Source organism: Pleurodeles waltl, chromosome 7 (assembly GCF_031143425.1).
Source record: "Pleurodeles waltl isolate 20211129_DDA chromosome 7, aPleWal1.hap1.20221129, whole genome shotgun sequence".
Classification (NCBI taxonomy): domain Eukaryota; kingdom Metazoa; phylum Chordata; class Amphibia; order Caudata; family Salamandridae; genus Pleurodeles; species Pleurodeles waltl.
The window spans coordinates 1,142,598,779-1,142,618,842 of NC_090446.1; the positions used below are offsets into that span (position 1 = coordinate 1,142,598,779).

Genomic DNA, 20,064 nt, shown 5'->3' on the forward strand with positions numbered 1-20,064 from the left:
ATCCTTACTGGATGACTCACTGAAAATGTCAAAAGAGAGCAAAACCCCTACACATGTCATGAGCGAAACATACTAGATCCACTTGTCATTTCTCCGTAGCCTTCCTTCTCAAGGCAACCTGATTTGATACACACTTTCTACTTGCTTCACTAGTACTGACAATGTATTCTGCTCCGAGCTCAATCACGGAATTAAACAGAAACGGCCCCAAAGAGAACCATTGCATATTGATGCATTTAATTAAATATACTTGTGAGTGTGATGACCAGAGCAAAATTGCAGATAGGATCTGGTAATTCTCCTTGAGTGAAAGGACATCTTAGATTTAAGAAATTCTACAACTTTGTCAATTAGAAATTATTTTCTGTGGGGGTAAACTTTGATTGCACTAGCAGGCGGCAACCTTTAAGATCTGACAAATTACATTGGACAGGCACAGCAAGGGCAGTATAAATGGTAACATTATGTGAAAAATAATCAAGACATACATTTCATTATGCATATATTGCACATACACTGTAATTCACTTTGAAATTTGAAGCTGAACCGAAGCACAAGGGGGCAGCATAAGCGAATACCAAGCTAGAAGTGTTCTCTTTTGGTGAATTGGGCTACTTTAAAAGACTAATTACTAATGGCACTAGCTGTAAAATCTCTACCCCAATTCACTCAAGCCATGTCAAACCCTATTCATTATCTGTACAGAGGTTTTTTTTAACACTTTAGAGTCCATTGGCCTTCAGTAGTTGCTGCAAATTGGAAATGCTACTAGCGTTTGTACATTTTCCCATGGTTTACATTAAAGAGGCTTCACAGAGTAAGAGCCAGATCAGCATTCTTGAGTGCAAGATTCCTCCTCATGCATGTGGCTGGTCCAAGAGAGATAGGGTATGAAAGAAAATGGGAAACTCTGTCTTGGAAACATGAAATGCCTGCGAGGAAAAAGCAGTTATATACAGAAAGCAACCTTTGCAATAAAACAAAGCAGGCATTGTCATCACAAAAGATCAAAGAAAAACACAAACCTCAGCTATTAAAAATGTGGAAACTGTCAGATTAAAATAAAAGCCAAATCACCTGACCAGAATCAGATTACACTTTCTCTTCAGAAAAGCCTTAAAGACCTGGCTTTTCACACTATGGGTATCCCCCACGCTACTGTTTGTTGAAATCTCGATGGTGGAATCACAGCACTAAGACGACAGCACCTTGACGCCTTTGGGCATTTGCTGCACATTATTAATTTCCCTCAAATCAAAGGAGAAATTATCAGTGTGGAAGAAAGCACAAAAATAGCACCATCACAAAAAGAATCAATCATCATCTTCGATGAAAGGTGGATACTTTTGTGGCGAAAAATTTGGAAATGTGGTAGGAGAGGGCCACGTTAGAGAGGTCAGTATAATAGAAAACAAAAAAACATCCACAAAAAACATTGAAACATCAGCAGCTAAGAAAAGGGAAAACGCTTGCTCACCTGGTCTTTTAATAGGCTTTTTAGTTGGTGTGTCCTTCCGCTTGTTCTGCACGGCAGGGGAATATGGGACGCCAAAGGAGGAGCTATTCTTACGGAAATGTTCTTTTAGGCCCTTTATGGAGCGGTCCAACTGGCTGGAGCGGATCTGATAGTACACGTTCATGAAATCTAAGGGAAAAGATAAAGCAGGAAATATAAGGAAGAAAATGATGTCCTTTCTCAACTGAACAGGACAGGAATGAAGGAGGTGAGTGGAGGAATTAAAATTTAGGATTACCGCTCTGAATCCTCCTTCATCCGCTTTGAAACAATCAACAATTTGATAGTAATTCCAGCTAATCACCTACGATGGCCTACTGTAAATGACAGATGTGCTGAAAGATATGGAATCATGGAACTGGAAGCTGGCACTGCACTGTAGTGTATCCAGGGCACAGTGAGAAGAAGAATGCACCCTTCAATGGCCTAACACAGATGTATGGTCCCAAAGGAGAATCTAAAATTGGTTAGGTTTCATATTGCTTTGGCACCACAGAGTACAGAAAAGAAATTGTGGCATTTTCTTTAATAATGGAATTACATCTGCCACTAGGGATACATCAGATCGCCTTCGTCAGCCTCATCCATTATTTTGCGATTAGTGTTCCACAGTATCTTCTTTCCATTCTCTGAAACAACAATTTTGCTTTCAGTGAAAACAAAATCTGTTTACTGAAAATGTTTTATTTTTCATTGATAAATAATGTTCTCATTTTAAAAGTATTTAATCTTTATTGACTTCGGTGTTCATATGTAGTTTTGCAACACTAGATGAGAGACCATGTAAGATATGATGTGTTGTAGTGCAATGATGTTTGCTGTGGGTTTGCTGTTTTGTTGGTGTAGGGTGCACACCTCAGGATAGTTTACAAGTCATACCAATTTATAATGTTAACCTATAAGCTGCCAAAGACGCCTACTGTCTAAAGCAAATCTGGTCTGAGAACAAGAAGATTGAAAAACTAAAAATACAAGGACTCAAGAGTAGGAAAAGTTAGAAACAATGCTCATAGTGCACAGCTGGAACTGCTTTAAGCAGCATCTTCTAGGACTGGCCTTCTACCTTTTCAAAATGTTTGTCTTGTCAGGCCACCCAAAAGCCTCTCCTCACTCCACAAAGAAAGACCTTCAGCATTCCAAAACAGATAAAGCACTGACAGCAGGCTTACTGTACAATTCAGACACATCTGGTGACTTTTGGCAGGTAGCAGAACAAATGGAACCAAACATTAGACCTTTCCATGCTCTGATTAGAACTGCCTCCTGAGCACTTACTGTTGTACACTATTATCTCAGCCTCTGAACTCAAACCATAATCTCCTTAGCTGTCACACTGCTCACAGATTGTGCAGCTCTTTCCTGAAGGACTCTTTGCCTTGCAGTTTCTTCTCACACTGACACGTCATACCTGCATTAAATACAAAAGAGTACAAGCTCTGTGCTGGCAACCTTGCACCCACAGTGCACAGGGTGATATCTACATTCTGGACCAGGCACAAGCTGTGGATTGGAAGTCCAAAACTAGATCTTGAGTTTAAGAATGCTAGTGTGGGGTGGGGAGCTGAAGGAGTTGAACAACATGGTGCTCATATCATACAAAAGATACAACATCTAGCTCCTCAGGAACTATTTATATTTTACAGGATATTCACTGAACAGATTCAAACTACACACAATTACAACTGCAATTTTCTCAGAAAGCAAGAACATTACGTCAAAAGCATGTTTAGGACTACTGCACAGTGCACCCTTTCCAGCCTGTTTAACATTCACATCTACCTGATCATGTGAAATGATACCCCAACATACCTGGCCAAGAAACTAACAACTCTATGTGGACAGCACCACACTCGGTACCAGTACATCGTCATGCTCAACACAAAGAGGGGGCAAGAAGGAAAAAAGAGAAGTTAGACTTCTCCATTTACACACCCAGAAACAACCATTCCATCGACATCAGAGCTGCTTTAACCCTCCTGCTATTTTCTACCTTGACATAGTACCATGTTATAGTTATATGTTAACTGCTTAATTGTAAACAAGCTCAATCATACTCAAACTGTCACCCACTGTTCAGCTGTGTGTTGCTTTCCAGCTAAGATTATGCCACATACATGCCCGCTGCACTCCTTCATTCCAAATATGGAAAGCCAGCACAAAACATCACAAGAGGATAATACCCAAGCTGGGAACAAGGATGCTGTGAACTAAATGGGCTTTTGGACATGACAGTGTAAGTGAGCAATGTCTCTTTACTTGAATATCTAGCTCTTTTTTATTCCAATTTTGGAGAAGGAAATTGGCAAACAACGAACAAAGTATGGTATGGAGTACTTGACAAGCAAGGCCTTAATCATAGTCAAAAACATGAGTTTGCAGGTCACACAGTCTATCAATCAGAAAGGGACAGCTGAGGATGTGGTTTCCGCACTGGGAGGAAGGAGTTTGTAGAAACAAAAAGATACTTAAAAGTAGTCAACAGCTAAAAAATAAAGTATATTCACAGTGAGCATAGGGCATAGGAAGCTGTACTTTTATTGCAGAGTATGAATGTGTTAGCCCTCAAACAAGAAATCTGATGATCGCAAGGGTACTTTGAGGCAGTAACATATTTGTAGTTTCCAATGGGTTTTACTATCTAACAATTGACTATGTTGTTGCTTGTTTGAACCATCTTAAGAAAGGAGGTCATGGCAGCATCATGTGGTCAATTGAATGTATTTTTTCTCTCCCTGATCAAGACCCAGAGTCTAAGCTTCACTATTGTGAATGGGCAGTGTCCTCACGGCTTCATTTCATTTCTTCGATACTTGACGCATAGAAGGAAATAGGTTAAGATGAAGGACATCAAATTCTTCAATGACCAAGCATTCATATTCCAAATGGTAGGGAGAAAGAGAGGAACCTCCACTCTTCCTGAAATATACTTACCCATCAAATAGAGATAAACAAATACAGTCAGTAGCTACCAGACAATATGAACCCTCAGGCTAAGAAATTCTTACATCATGCAACTACTACTCTTTAGTTGCTTTCCTGGGTTAATGATGGCCCTTCAGTCTATTTTCTACTTATCTTCAAGCTCTCAATGGAACGGGTACCCGAGCAAGTTCTTTTCTTTGGTTGCCATGTAATTGGACAAGTAAAATAGAACCACTTCAATCCCATCACAAGACACCATCCTATTTCACCTGGACAACTTTTCATGATGAGTCAGAAATCCAGCATGCTTGAGCATAATGTATCCTTGGCCTGCATTTGTGTATTGTATTTCAACACTGGCCCAAGTATGACACCCCTTGCTTTTTCTGTAGCCATCTCTGTGCCTAATGGCCATGTGAATCGTATTGTGAAGGTGCTCATCTCGCTAGTACAGTGGGCACGGACACCAGCAGGATTCCCCTGGGCTTCTTTAAAAAGGGTAAGAAAACATTTTGATTTGGTAAGCATAATGAAATCCCTAACCAAAGGTGACATTGAAAATACTGAACCAGTGGCTACCACAATATGGGCCAACAACTATTTTTGATCAGTAGATATGCTAGGTTGGCACAATTAACTTAACAGGAACATGTGGTACAAGGGACCTTGCTACTTAGACCCAACGCAGCTGGACTCTAGTCTGCTTTTTATTTCCTCCACCTGCTTTGAGAGGACAAATTGCACGAGGAGAATTGCCCAGCATCCTGTTTAGCCACAACAACTTAGTGATGGCAGGCTATTTATTGGACCTCTCTGCTCTGCAATAGACTCTAAGAAATTGGGTGCACTTTAATTTTTCTTGTAGTTCTGAAGATGCCTGTCCCCGTGGGCCTTTCCCACCACTATGAGTGTGTAACAAGACTTCACTCTAAGACGCTTTCTGATGGCTTTTATGATTTCACTTTCTCGCTTTTATTTTAATTACCGCTCTGTTCCCAGTATGATTTGACAGCAAGGAAGCTTGCTGCTTACATGCAAAGTGGCTGGGCTTCAGTCTGTTTTAATTTCCTCCACCTGCACAGTACAAATTGCTGCAGGTGACTGGTCCAGCATCTTGCTTTGCCACAACCATTTGCTCATGAGTTATCTCTCAGATGTGGCAGTGCAGATAAACCAGCCTGCGCCACAACCATGCCCAGCACCAGGGCTCTTGGTTCATCCAGCATTTGACCTCTCAACCTCTTGTTTACTCTGCTGAAGAGTTACACGTTCTCTCCAGCTCTGGTCAAACCTCACCCCTATTGCCCAATGTCTTTTTATTCTCTACAAGGACCTATTTCTTGTTGTTAATTTAGGTTTACAAACCTAAAAGTAGACTTGGAATATTACAACACTTCTGTCTTAGACTTACACTACTTCTTCCACGACCTTCTTCCCTGAACTGCCTTCTCATCAGTATTGGCTCATTATCTAAACATTAACTAGATCCATGAGATTTCATAACTGCTAACCAGCCTCATGTTTCTTTCTGATTTAGACGTGGTTTGAAGAATCTTCAGTTGCTGATTTAACGTATGCTACCCAGCAGGGCTACCCCGTTTTAAGGCAGGACCACCTACATAAATCTGGTGGAGGCATAGCCATAATTTGTAGATTTGGATTCACCTGCACTCTTTCTGATTCTAATAGCTTCTCTTATCCTGATTCTAATTGCTTCCCTTATCCTGAATGTTTATAGTTCTCCATTAAGATTAGTCAACATACTCCTTTACAGGGACAGTCATCTATCATTTACCAGGCGGAAGAATGAGCTGTCAGCCCCAACTGGTTGGCTTTTTATCCCCATACATACTAAAGGCTCCCAATTTTACCATTTCAAGAGACCTTAACTTTCACTTTGAAAAAATCTTATGACACTGACTAATTACATCTTATTAACTGACTACCTGAGGGTGTTGAAAATTCACCACCAACGCCTGCTCACAACCTGCCATGTAGGTAACATTTATAACCCTATTTCCACCAACATGAACCCTTTCCCAGTTAGCACATCTTTACCTACCATTTTGCAGCACTGTTTCACATTATCTTTTCTCAACTGCTAATTCCCAATAGGTCAACGCTTAACCCACCTGATCACATGCACCTGTTCTAAAATTAATTAAGACAAACTCTTAAAAGCATTAGCTATTGCTTCTCCCCCTTCCATTTTCAATATTTTGAAAGTTCCACACAAGTTCAATGACTATCAATGGTCTTGGACGCACTGCTCCTCCAATACCATACCGTACTGCCTCTCTCCAGAAAAGCCCCTTCTGCTCATTGGTTTACAGATAAACTAAGATCAGTTAAGCATCACTTGAAAACCCTATATCAGGTCTCTAGAAACTCACATAGCGAATCAAAAGAATTACACAAGACAGCTATTAACAAATATCAATGTCTTATTCGCACTGATCACTCCTCATATTATAGGTCAAGAACAGAAACAGCCAACAACTCAACAAGGGAAATGTTCTCTGTTGGGAAACGTTTACTTAATCCAGACGCTTGAAACAATGCCACTATCTAATAGTTAGGGACAGGTTAGTCCCTGAATGTCTGGAGAAGCCATCAGGCTTAGCAACAAGAACCTGAAACCTAACAATGATAAGACTTAAGTCTTACTATTTGGATATTACTCGTCCACCTGGTCCCATCTTGGTGGTCTTCCGAGTTGTGGTCCATCCCTGCATCGGTTGCATCTACAAAAAACATCTAGGCTTCTACTTTGATTCCAATCTTTTTTCTGCTTTGCAGGTTGAGTTGCAGCATCCTGTTTTCTCAAAATGCCCCCAACCCCCTCCCCCCCCAGAACATCTTCACACAAAACAGTTATGCAAGCTCTATTTACATCTAGGCAAGATAATGGATCTTAATTATATTTGAGCTTACCAGAATACCTTCTTTTTTGCTTGCAAGTGGTCAAAATGCAGTTGCCTATATGATTCTGAAGCTGGCCCCATGTCAGGCAGCACATACTCTTTTGAAAGACCTACACTGGTTTACTGTACACATATGTTATATCTTCAAGGCACTTTGTCTGTTTTGGATGGCCCAACACCTAACCGGTCCTCTGTAACTCAGCAGCAGAATTCTGCCTTACCTTTAGTCCAGCTGTTAGGTGAACCATAAGCAATGAAAACTGTAAACCAGACACCAAATACAGTACCTCCTTCCTCTTGAGGTATAGCCTTGTAATGAGAACAGTCTCTTTAATCTCATGTACAATCGGGGGGAGGTGGGTTAAAAAATATTGCAGACGGTGAGAGTAAGGCAGTCATGTTCAGGTATAGTAGGCTACAATAGAGGATCCTGCCAAAAGCTCTAAACAGGAGACGCTGTTGGCACTGAAATCCACTTGAGCTGGATTATGGACACCTGAATTTGAGGTCCTAACAACTGGCAGTTTGCCCAAAAGTGAAAAGATCTACATAAAAAAGTTACTCTCAGGGAGACCTCTGTGGGGTGCGTGAGGTATGGCCAAGCAGGGGCACATATCTTATGTGCTGCCTGGGAATGCCCGAAGGTGCATCCCTTCTGGGAGGAGGTGGGGAGGGAAGTTTCTATGGAGCTGGGGCGCTTGATCGATTTGAACAGGACGGTGGCGATACTAGGCCTCTTGGAGGCATTGGGCCGGTTCCGAGCAGAGAGAACTTTTATTGGTCTGGCCAACCTAGTGGCCAAACGGGACATTGCGCAACAATGGAAAAATCCCGAGACACCATCCTTCACGAAGTGGCCAGCATGGATGGACTGGTGCTCAAGTGGAAAAGCAGATCTATGAGGCGAGATGCTGTCCTCAGAAATTTGAGGCGATCTGGGGGAAATGGAGGGCACACCGTGCACTGAACTACTAAACAACAAATTTGCCCTGGGCCAGGTGGGGAGTATTTGGCTCCCAACTGCACACAATGTATAGACGCATCCAATGTACATGTGCTCTTACTGTACTCCCTGTATTATTGTTGTATTTTTGTTCTCTAATTCAAAAAAGAAATAAACTTGGATATAAAAAAAGACATTACTCTCTGACTGAGACATCTGGAAGTATATACTCATTTAGAACTCACTTATTTTAGTGTAAGATGGATCTGCTTAACTAATCTGTCTTCAAGTTATCTACAGTAGGAAGGTGAACTTTTGTTATGTGTAGGATCCTTGGTATCAGCCACTGCCAAATCAACATATTTCCCTCAACCTCAACTACCTTTCTTTGGTCAAATTTTGCATCATCATTCTTTTACCCCCTGAGATGAAAGTCTCAGATCATGACCTATGACCCAAAGACAATATATGCAAGAGTCCCATCCAGTCATCAATGCATCCGTTACTATGAAAAAAACTGTAAGAGTGATTTTGGAACAGAACTAGCATTATATCAGTCTATTGGAGACACAAGGGCAACGTACTACAGCTGTGGTACTTAGCCTGTCCTACCAATTCCTTGTGCTGTAATACCACTTAGTTATCTAGGTACTGAAGGAGAGGTGTCACATGCAGTCATGCATAATGGAATATGCACAAAGGTAGTGACACATTTGTTGTGAATGTGGGATGAGGATTTGTTTGGAGTGAAAGACTTATGGTATGTGCATGAAAGTCTCTTCACCAAAGGATCCAACTTTATGAGCTTTTCAATCATAATAGTGCCCAGGTATTTAATTCACTGTACTGGGATAAATATGTAGATACCTAGAAATTGCAGGTGGTCAACAATTTATTACAAATCCTTTCTCAGCTTCTCTGATGTGTTTGCTTTCATGAAAGAGTTTGAGGCACGGCTGGACAAACCTAATTTCTGAGGTGGATTGCTAATACTGCTATGAATTTGTGAAAAGTAAACAAAGTTACTTGCATTCACCATGAAAGTGCTCCCATTTGTAACAGTGGCTGTTTATTTCATAACATAAGAATACTCTTTGTTTCTGCAAGATGGGAATGTATAAAGATGTACCTTGTATGTCTACTGGCACACTTCTAGTCTCACTGCTGTAATGGAGGAAAGAATGAGCGGAAGGCATGTGTGTATGGTTTTAAAGTTGATAAAGGGAATAAACTCCTCATTTCAATTTGTTTCCAAACTAGAAAACTGCATAGTTAGCTACCTTTATAATTTTAAAACTGGCTTCAAAGATTTCTTTCCCAGCAAGTGGTTTACTTCTTGAACCAGATGGGTCTAGCATCAACATCTGATCTTTTTACATGTTGTATGATGTTTAGCATTAACGTATACATTAAATACTGTCACACCAAGAGATGGTACCAAATGTTTCCTCCTACTAGGGTGCTTGCCAGAGAGGTCAGAAAGGGAGAGGTTTAGGTTTATGGGAAGCCCAACAAAAGCTACTAAGGGTTGAGACCTCTTAACGGCGGAGTATTGTACTATCTTAGGTGGAAAAAGGAACACATTTTTCTGAGACTGGTATATTTGCCAGAAAGGTGTTTTTGGTCAGCTGCTGTGAAACCAAAGTTTTCCACTGGAGCTATTTTGAGGCTCTTTCTTCTATGTAAGCAGATCTCATACTTCATACTGATTTTGAAACAAGACGGTCCTGGATATGGGAAGTCCAGCACTTTCTGTAGGGGGAGTATGGCATCCTCACAGTAAGTGGAAGCCATGACGAATGGAGATACCATATCAGTGTTCATGGACAGAAAGGTCTGCAACATGCTTGGCCATCCTAATAATGTCATCAGTGATAACCATATCAATATTTTTTCAAAGTTTTGCCTTTTGCGTCTCTCAAAAATTCAGTGATTGAATCAGGTGACCTGTCACAGCATTCTACTGAGGACATAGAATGAGCAGCTATAAGAGTAGTGGCAGCTGTCTGGCACATTCTCTTTTCTTGTCTACAGCAATAGCCACAAGACTGAGGATGGGAACATTTTATGAACAGCCAGCTGATTGAGGCTACCAGTTGTCCTTCAGGAAAAAATATATTTATTTAGGCATTCTGCATTTCTTCAACTGACCAGGTTTAGGTAGACAGAAAGAGAGAGGGAACCCTCGATAGACAGTTGCAGTAAAGCCAGCATGAGTGAAATCAAGGTTTATAAACAGGATAAAGGTTTATAAACAGGATTTAGCAACAAACAATTGAATAATAGATGTATTGTTAAAAAGGCAGCTATGCGGTGGTTCCTTTAGCTCTTTGGTCCTTTAGTGCACTTCACAATTGCAAGGGAAACTAGAACGTGAAAGGCCACTGTAAACTGTTATTCTTAGTTGTCAGAGAGGTCAAGGTTGCTTAAAAGAGACAGTTTTTAGCCCATGCTCTACCTGAAGACAGTACTCTTCGAGTGGAGACTGCAAAGCCTCTATGGGTCACACCTTGCAAATACAAAAACCTCATTCTAAACGCTTTAAAACTTGATTATATAAATGGCAAGCAAATGTGGGAGATTTAAGGGGCCAAGGCGGCCCGCACAATAAGAAGACCTTAATTGGGTGGTGCCGGCCCCAGTAGTATGGAAATATGTGAAATAACAGTTTTTAACCATACTTTTGCAATAATTCTAGGAAAGTAGTGAGTTAGTACAGGATCTCTCTTGTAAGTAATGGGTGAAGAAAGGCACTTTTTGCTGACAATAATTTAAGGTGATGACAATCCACCGTAACCCTATTCAAAACAATTTAGCATTCAACTTTCCACCTATTTATTACAATGGAATAATGCATCAAAGCCTTAATAACCTAAACAATCTACTCTAACATTGTTTAAAACAATGTCACTATCAAAGCTTTTCACAATAAACACATCAGAACAATTCACTTTAATTCATTCACTGCATAGTCGAGTCGACAACTATATTGTTCAGAAATACTGTTCCCTACAGTTAATGCACACTCTTTCTGGTACAAATGTTTTATTCTTGCAAATAAAGACATATTACACTACATCACTTCCACTTTCACCTCTTTCAGCAGGGATGTGGAATTCCTATCGCCCGACGCCTGGGACATCTTGTTTGGGGTCAAGGGCAACAAGTTTTTATGTTTACTTTGTCCTTGGGACAAGTAGGCCCAACCCCCTGCAGCACAAACCCTTTGGCTGCCTGTTTACAGAGAGTTGAACTCTCTGCAGTTGAGGTAATGTGTTTCCAAAAGATAATGCTGTTCGAACTTGTATTTATGGTTCATTATTTGAAAGCCTTCATTATTAGGGTGCGTGCTGTAAATAAATGTTTTAAGGTCACACTTCACTACTGACGTTGGTTCCAGTACAAAAAAAAAAAACGTGTACACACATGTTTGAAAAGTTTAGGCTAAGAGGCTAAGTATAATGCTCCCAGAATGCTCTCTGATTATATGCAAATGAAGTGTCATTTAGTAAAATGTGTTGATGCATGCTAGTATTTCCCAAAAGTATTTCTAATGGAAAATCAGTGTAACCATTTCCAACACGATTAAGGGAAGCATGAAAATAAACAAACACTGACAAAGCCAACTAATCTGACATATTTTTATAAGTCTTTTAGTTTCATCAATGCGTGTCTTGTTTTGACATGGCTTTTGTAACACTTTATTGTTGTGGGAGCTACCAGGCCCTCAACATTGTAACAAACATTGGCAAAACCCCCCCCAAAAGTTTTTGAACTCTTAAAGCACACGTTGCCACCAGCGGCATAACAAAGGCCCGCAGCCGCCCTCCAGGGGGCCCCGTCAGCACAGCACCTGCCCTGAGTGAGTCTGGAGAGGGGGCTCCTCCATGTTCTTTGCAAAGGGGCACCCTCCAGTTTCGTTACGTCACTGATTGCCACTGTAGTTCCTGACACTGAACAAAACTACTTTGTGTGGCAATAGGCTCCTTGTGGAAGAGCAGAATGCGATCACTCACAGTAAAGCCAGCCGAAAGAGAGAGAAATAGAAGTTTAATAAAAACAAAATGTCTTTGTTAACACCAGACGTAATTAGGGACCAAGAGCCACATGTAGGTAGCTTTTTGCATGTCGCAAATAGCGACTTTCGCTGTTTGCGACGTGCAAAAAGCACACTGCGATGCACAAACCCAGTTTTGAGATTCAGTAACCTGGTTACCGAATCACAAAACGGGTTTGCGACTCGCAATTAGTAAGGGGTGTTCTCTTCCTAATTGCAACTCGCAGTGCAATGTAGGATTGATTTGTGACCGCGAACGCGGGCGCAAACCAATCGCAGTTTGCACCCATTTCAAATGGGTGCTAACACTTTCGCAAAAGGGAAGGGATCCCCATGGGACCCCTTTCCCATTGTGAATGCCACTGTAAACATTTTTTCAGAGCAAGCAGTGGTCCTGTGGACCACTGCTTGCTCTGAAAAAATGAAACGAAAACGTTTCATTTTTCGTTCTTGTTATGCATCTCGTTTTCCTTTAAGGAAAACGGGCTGCATTACAAAAAAAACTGCTTTATTGAAAAGCAGTCACAGACATGGTGGTCTGCTGTCTCCAGCAGGCCACCATTCGTGAGGGGGTCGCAAATTGCGACCCACCTCATGATTATTCATGATGTGGGCATTTGCGAAGCCCTTGCGAATCACAGATGGTGTCAAGGACACCATCCTACATTCGGATTTGCGACTCGCAATTTGCAGGTCACAAATCTGAACCTACCTACTTGTGGCCCCAAATTCTTAAAGAAAGTCACAAAAGTGCACCCATGGTATATGTCGTACCCCTATAAAATATTTGTGAACTGTACTTTAGCGTGGGTAAATACGATGTGTAGATTTGCTCATGTGAAAATCTATTGAGCATTTGCAAGTTCATTTTCCCTCCAGCCACTTTCTTCCCAACCCTGGAAGAAGTTCTAATTCTGCCATTGTCAGGAGTAAATGTCCAACCTTTCTTATTATGGGAAAATATTAGAGAGAAGCTGGTAAAAATCTTTAAAACATGCAGGTTAGGAGGTTTGCAGACTCAAAGGCATTCCAGCCCTGGAACTATTGCTTACTGCTTCCTCCAGCCCCAGTATGCAGATCTGCAGAAAGGTGGCAAAATAAGGAAATTGCTACAGTAGGGATTGAAACTCCAAGTATTCAAGCCCTACTATGGTAGTAGCCCTGGCATAATCAGAGAGGCTATTAATTGCTGCCATAATTTGTCGCCACACTACATGGTACCAAAGGGACAAGTAGATCTTTTTACAGGACAAGTAGATTTGAGAAGCAACCTGTCCCCTGGACAAGTAGATATTTTAATAAATTCCACACCCCTGTTTCACTACAATGGACACATCTTTAGTTCACTAGAACCAGGTGAGAGATCTCCTACACACCTTGATTCCTTCCAAAATCTACCAGCCAGACAGAGATGCAGATGACGTCCTGCAGTACACTTTCAGGAAGGTGCTCCAGAGTCAGCTCCTCTTCCCCATCATCCTCCACGCTTATAAGGTCAAGGATCATAATGGGTGGAACAGCTTTGCTATTGCGGGTCATCAGACTGCGGAACTCAGTTTCCAGGGACTCCTTCCCACGTTCAAACAATGATTTCTGCAACAAAAAAATAGAAAACTGCATTTTTATCTCTTTTAATATATGCTAACAAGCACAGAATTGGCTAAAATAGGTGGAATATATATTTTTTTTTAAACTGAAAGTTGTTTGAACACACAGGAATAGGTGCATGAACCGTAAACAATGATACCTGTGATTTATGGGGAATGGATAGAGGAAAAGACTACAATAGTAAAACGTGTTCCCTCCTTGAAAGAATGAAAATCAAGCTGGTTCCACAGTCCTCAGTCAAGAATAGCGCTTATTACACCCATACTACATTGTGATGTTGCCACTCTATGTTCCTGTGTGAAATTAAAGCTGGCTCCCCAGAAATACGCACCACACGATTCAGTTCTGGGCTGTCTGGATTGTTGTCCTGGAAATACTCGACTGCTCGTTGGATCCGTTCAATGCAGTTTAAGTATTCCTCCAGTCTCCCCGTAGGTCTGCAGAGGGAGGAATACAATTGTAATCACAAGGGCCACAGAAATATAAACAAGCATTGGCAAAGCCAATAGGTCTCGCCTCTGCAAAAGATATTGGCTTTGCCAGTGTTTTTATCCATTTTACACACCAGCACAGCTGCAGTTCAGCATGGCTAAAGGTTAGTGGCACAGAGGTCAGTGGCATAGAGTGTCATGTACTGGATTAGCATAGAGTGAAATAGCTTAGAGTACACTGGAGAGGCGTAGAGTGGACTGGTGTACAGTACATTGGCGTAGAGTGCAGCAGCACAGAATTCAGCGGCATACAATGCAGTGTTGTAGAATGCAGTGGTGTAGATTAGAGGTGCATAGTATAGTGCACTGGTGCAGAGCAGAGTGACGTAGAGTGGCATAGAATGCAGTGGCGTAAAATGCTGCAGAGTGGAAAGGTGAAGAGTGCAGTGGCTTAGTGTGGTGCAGAGTAGAGTGGTGTAGAGTACAGTAGAGCAGAGTATAGTGGCATAGAGTGGAGTGCAGTAGTGCAACGTAGTGTGCAGTGGTGTAGATCGCGTAGAGAGCAGTGACATAGAGAGCACCGACATAGATCACTGGGGTGCAGAGTAGAGTGCACTGGCAAAGAGTAGATTGTTTCAGAGTACAGAGAAGTGGAGTCATGCAGAGTAGAGTGAGATGGTGTAGAGTGGAGTGGCGTAAAGTGGTGTACAGTGTAGTGGCACAGAGTGTGGTTCTACAGTGTATTCGCATAGAGTGCCGTGGCATAAAGTGAAGTGTTGCAGAGTGGCGCTGAGCGGAGTGACAGAATGCAGTTGTGCAGACTGTAGTGGCTTAGTCCGGAGTGGTGTAGAGTGCAGTGGCGAAATGTGCAGTGGTGTACAGTAGAGTAGAGTGGTGTAGAGTGTCAGAGCGGATTGGCAAAACGTACAGTGGTATAGAGTAGAGAGGCATAGGGTGAAGGGGCATAGAGGGCAGTGGCGTGGAGCACTGTAGAGTGGAGTAGAGTGCAGTGATGTAAAGTAGACAGAGTGCAGTGACCTGGAGTGTCGCACAGTGCAATATGCATGGTGCGCTAGCACACTTCTATTATAGACAACACATCTTCACCATTATATTTGCACAGACAGAGCTTCACTGATAAAACCATACAGCACACAAACAATGTGTGGAAATGTCATCACATAGTGTATCGATTTGTTTTGATAGTTTTAAAATATTTGTTTCCATCACACTTCAGAATTACCAAAAATGCGCTTCATTTGGGCTCTTCTAATTCTGAAATATGTGCATAGTTCATTTACAGACATTTAAATTTTGTTGCGTGCTAGGAAAAAATATAACATTGTACAGCCGTCCTCAAGTACTCCCCGAAGCAGCATGATTGTCACATAAATCCTCTCACTGTGAAGTCAGAAAAGAAAAGTAAACAGCAAGCTTCCTGGAAGAGAGAGCCTGAAATATGACCTGTCTCTGAATGCCCAGCAAATGTGACAAAATAAGAAAAAGATTTCAAGGCCTGATTACAGAAATCGAGCACTATTGGATGGATACGTGTAATAGGACTTGGGCAAGGATGGGAAGAACTCGAGCTGGACAGCCTAAAACAAACAGAGCCATCAAATAGAAAACAAGCAAATGCGAGTTACAAACCACAAAGCCAAAGAATGGAATGCATTCCGAGGGAAGCTTTCCAAATGTCCTTCAGATGTTGTTAGCGAACTAGACAGCTCCCTTTTCTGGTAAGGTTCGACCTGAAAAGGCTGAAGACCTTATTAGGGTTTGTTACAGATATCTAAATTAAATCATAAATGACATTTTAACAGTAAAAACTAACCATTTCCTTTGGGTGCACTGTGTGAAAACATCAGAGCTAGGGTCATGATCAGTGGAAAGCCAACAGGATAGAAAGAAATAAGAATTCTATTACAATTCATCCTGAAAAATATATACCTCTCTCCTCTACCTCTGCTTCACGTTATATAGATTTATGTTCTTGCTTTGCAGACCTGCACTATCAGACAATTAAGGCTCAAATTCATAATTTACTTCATGAGGGTCAAGGCTTCTCGAACAGGACAATATCCTCCAAATGTGGCGTCCAGAACTATAACACAACATCCTCCAGAATCTTACTAAATACTCTGCTGGCTCTCACCACTGCCTTCTGTTCAGACATTTGAGGTAACTGAACAATGCAGACCAATAGGCTTCTCTTGTGTTATCGTCTCCAGTGTACAAATCCTATCTTTTACTGTTGTACTGGACTTCTTATCCCCAGTGAATGCCTTTCCATTAAGCTACACTGAATCTTAGCAACTATTCTTGTAATTTCCTTAAAGTACTTTTGAAACTATTATGAACAAACATTCTGCTTGTAAGGGAAGGGAGAATTAATTACCCTTCCTTAATGATCTTCTCTGTGTCATTAGCCACGTGATAATAGCTAATGACATGGTCCAGGCATGACAGTGTCTTGTCCACATTTTCCTGAAGCCGTTGCAGGTTCTCGGTCTGCTTGTGCACCGGGATGATGGAGTTCTCCAGCTTCATAAGGCGACTTTCAAAGGAGGACAGGATTGAGACCTTAGAGAAAGGGAGCACAGGATTAAAATCTAGGAGAAAGGGAATCCATGCAAAAAATTGGCAACTTAACCACAGCAGAGAGAAGGTGATAGGAAATGTGAATGGAGGACAAGCACTAAGAGCAGCATAACTTTCCACTGCAGCCTAGAACATAAAGTCAAAGAATCATCTCACGTTGAAAAGGTCTCATTTGATATCAAAGAACAGGTGGAAAGACCCACAGAAAATCGACTCCAGCACTGGAAACCGTACCAAAACTTTGATAAAGCAACCAGTGCTTATCTACAGCAAGAGTGAAGGTGCTACAGTGAGGACAAACAAAACTACCTAGCACAGGGACTAGAGACCAGTACATCTGGATTTGGCAGCAGGAAATTGGGTCTCTGTTATTTGCAGCGAGTTGACTAAATCAATGGTCCCCACCCTGCGGTCCGGGGAAGACTGGGGGTCCGCGAAGCCTCCTTAGACGGGTCTGCAACTGCTTAGAAAATTTTATAATTTTAACAGATTAGGTCCCCAGCTTTCAGTAATGACTTAGTAGAAGGTCCCCGGATTCCAATAATGATTCAGTGGGAGTCATGGATTCACAAGGTCTTCAAGGCTAGGAATAGCAAGAATGTCTTTCGGGAAACAAGCAACACTTACGGTGTCTTCTCCAAATAATACCATGCACGCATAAAGTGTGTGAATGTGATTGCTAAAAGCAAAGTCAGCCTAAATAGTGAAAAAATTCAAACTAAGCAAAGATAGATAATTAGAGTGGGCCCAAGAAGGACTTGTGACATCCTGCAGTGGGCCATGAAAAGTCAAAGCTTCCTAATACACTGTACTAAAAAGGAATAAAACGTTCACCTCAACAAGCAAAACGAACATGTCTTTAAAAAATATGTCAGTTAAAAGGTAAATTCAATTAAAATCATTTGATAAAAACAAGGGCAACATTTTAAAATTAAAGGAGGCTTCCAAGATGTCTTCCATGCTATCAGGGTCAGTGGGATCCAAGATGAAATCCCCATCCACAGACGACACACCCACCATGACCTTAGCAAGCAAATCGAAGGAACAAACATGGTCAGTGCCCTGAGCTGACACCGAGGTCACTGCATCCTGTACTGTGTCTGCAGCAGAAGAGCCAGTGATAAGGGACCCGGGAGCCACAACATCTGTTTCCAAATTAAAGAATGGCTCACAGAAATCATCCTGAAGCTATGGCTGTCTCATGGGACAACACAGGAAATGGGCCCTCAGCTTCAATGTTAGCCAGAAGCAGGCTGTGTGAAAATAGGGAGCCTCAAACGGTGAAAAAGAACCGGTAGACACCTTTAAAGGGGGTTCATCATAAACAACACTATTGCCTGGAGTATCAGTAGTAAACTCTAGTCCTAAGTCTGATGTATCTCTTACATTTTCAGCAGTAACAGGAATCAGCAAAAGTTAATTATCCACCCTCCCCAGCCGAGGAGAAACAATACTGGTTATTATTCGATATTTGCCTAGGTATTTACTGTAGGGTAGTGAGAGGAATTGGGGAACTATCCAGGAATCCTCGTAGCCTACTATGTACCAGGGGCCAGAAGATGCAATTTTACTTCAATTGAAAAAAAACTTTTGTCTTTACAAACAGCAAGCGGTGGTAAAATCACAGTTCTGGTACCTTGAATGTCAAGGTCTGGCATCCTTGCACGGTATGATGGGCAAAACTCCTTCTTTTCCACAATCTTCTCCGAAACTAGATCCCCAACTTTTGGAATCCAGCCTGAAGGTGCTGGTTACTCCTTCACTCCTTCAGTTGCAGAATGTTTAAATTGTTCATTAGATTGCTAATCCCAGAGGTCTAGCAGTTCTTTTAAGACAGTGAAACGTTAACTTAGGGAAACTGTGGCCACCACACCAGCAAAGATAGATGGTACACCCACATGAGCAGGTATTATTCTAGCCTGCATACTTCATCTGGTATCACACGATCACCCACCCCAGGGATAACAGCAAAATGAATGTTTTGGGCACTTAAGTGATAGGAATAGTTTGTTAGATAGTCTGTGGGAAACTGTGTAAGTTGTGCCACCTTTCCCCAAAGCCATTTATGCTTTGTAGTTTTTTTTCATTAATAAGACTGAACACAATAATACGAATCACACAGTGAGTGTGGGGAATCCTGAATCTGTATCTTCTACCGCCAGAATGAAGGCTTTCAATTCAGCCACGTATGTGTACAATCCCCTAGGGACTGTGCAGGATTTTTGAGGATGGAATTTTACATCCATTAAGACACCAGGTACTGTGGCGCATGCTGCTGAGTATTGATGCTTGGTGACTATAGCAGACTGGGCTGAACCATCACTATATATGATATGTTTATACTGATCAAGAGTGTTAGTGGGCATGGGGTATTCTTGTTCATACTGGAGAAATTCTTGAGTTTGTAGAGGAGGGTAAAAGACAGTTTACATCAGTAGCTGTCAAGAAAGTGGCCCATTGTATCCATCTTGGGTGGAAGGCTTTCGCGTTAGGAATGCTGGCCTTTGTAAGAGCTTCTACGGCTGGAATGGGAGTAACCACAGTTATGAGTTTCCCTTGAGCCAGTGGTCTTTCCTTTATGACAACCATCTGAACTGCGGTCAGTAACTTTTCTGTGGATGCAAAAAGCTTTTCAGCATTAGAATATAAATGTAGTTTATTTGCAATGGGCACTGTGTCACCCTCACTAAATGTAAGGGGTGTAACCGGTTGAACCCCCAGTTATATGGATTACCAAATTTGTTTTAACACGTGAAAGTAAGCGTTTAGATGCAAGCATGTCATTTTATAGTGATATGACAACCTGTGTATGTTCTCATGTCCAACGTTTACTGGAAAAGCCTGAGCAAATTAAGTTGTATAATAATAAGTGTATGCATTGTACATAATCTGGTATGCATATTCTGACAAAACTGAAGAATCCTAACAAGGATTGAAATTTTTGGAAGGTGTTTGGGGATTGTGAAAGAGCACATTTCTCTAGGAAATGTGGTGTCAGGATCTTGGCCTCATTTGATAACTTGTCTCCTAGAAGCAGGACACCAAGAAAGGCAATTTTCAAT

At 41.5% G+C, this 20,064-nt stretch overlaps 1 protein-coding gene across 6 annotated transcripts in view; it reads right to left on the reverse strand.

Moving 5' to 3' along the window:
• Window positions 1-20,064, reverse strand: part of EXOC7 (exocyst complex component 7) — a 319,087-nt gene that overhangs the window by 211,839 nt on the left and 87,184 nt on the right. For all 6 annotated transcript variants that reach the window (XM_069200208.1, XM_069200211.1, XM_069200212.1 and 3 more), the window contains 4 exons: window positions 16,800-16,984; window positions 14,302-14,407; window positions 13,739-13,955; window positions 1,478-1,645 (listed from right to left, as the gene is read on the reverse strand). In XM_069200208.1, the coding sequence (XP_069056309.1) occupies window positions 1,478-1,645; window positions 13,739-13,955; window positions 14,302-14,407; window positions 16,800-16,984 (676 nt within the window). The remainder of the gene's footprint in view (window positions 1-1,477; window positions 1,646-13,738; window positions 13,956-14,301; window positions 14,408-16,799; window positions 16,985-20,064) is intronic.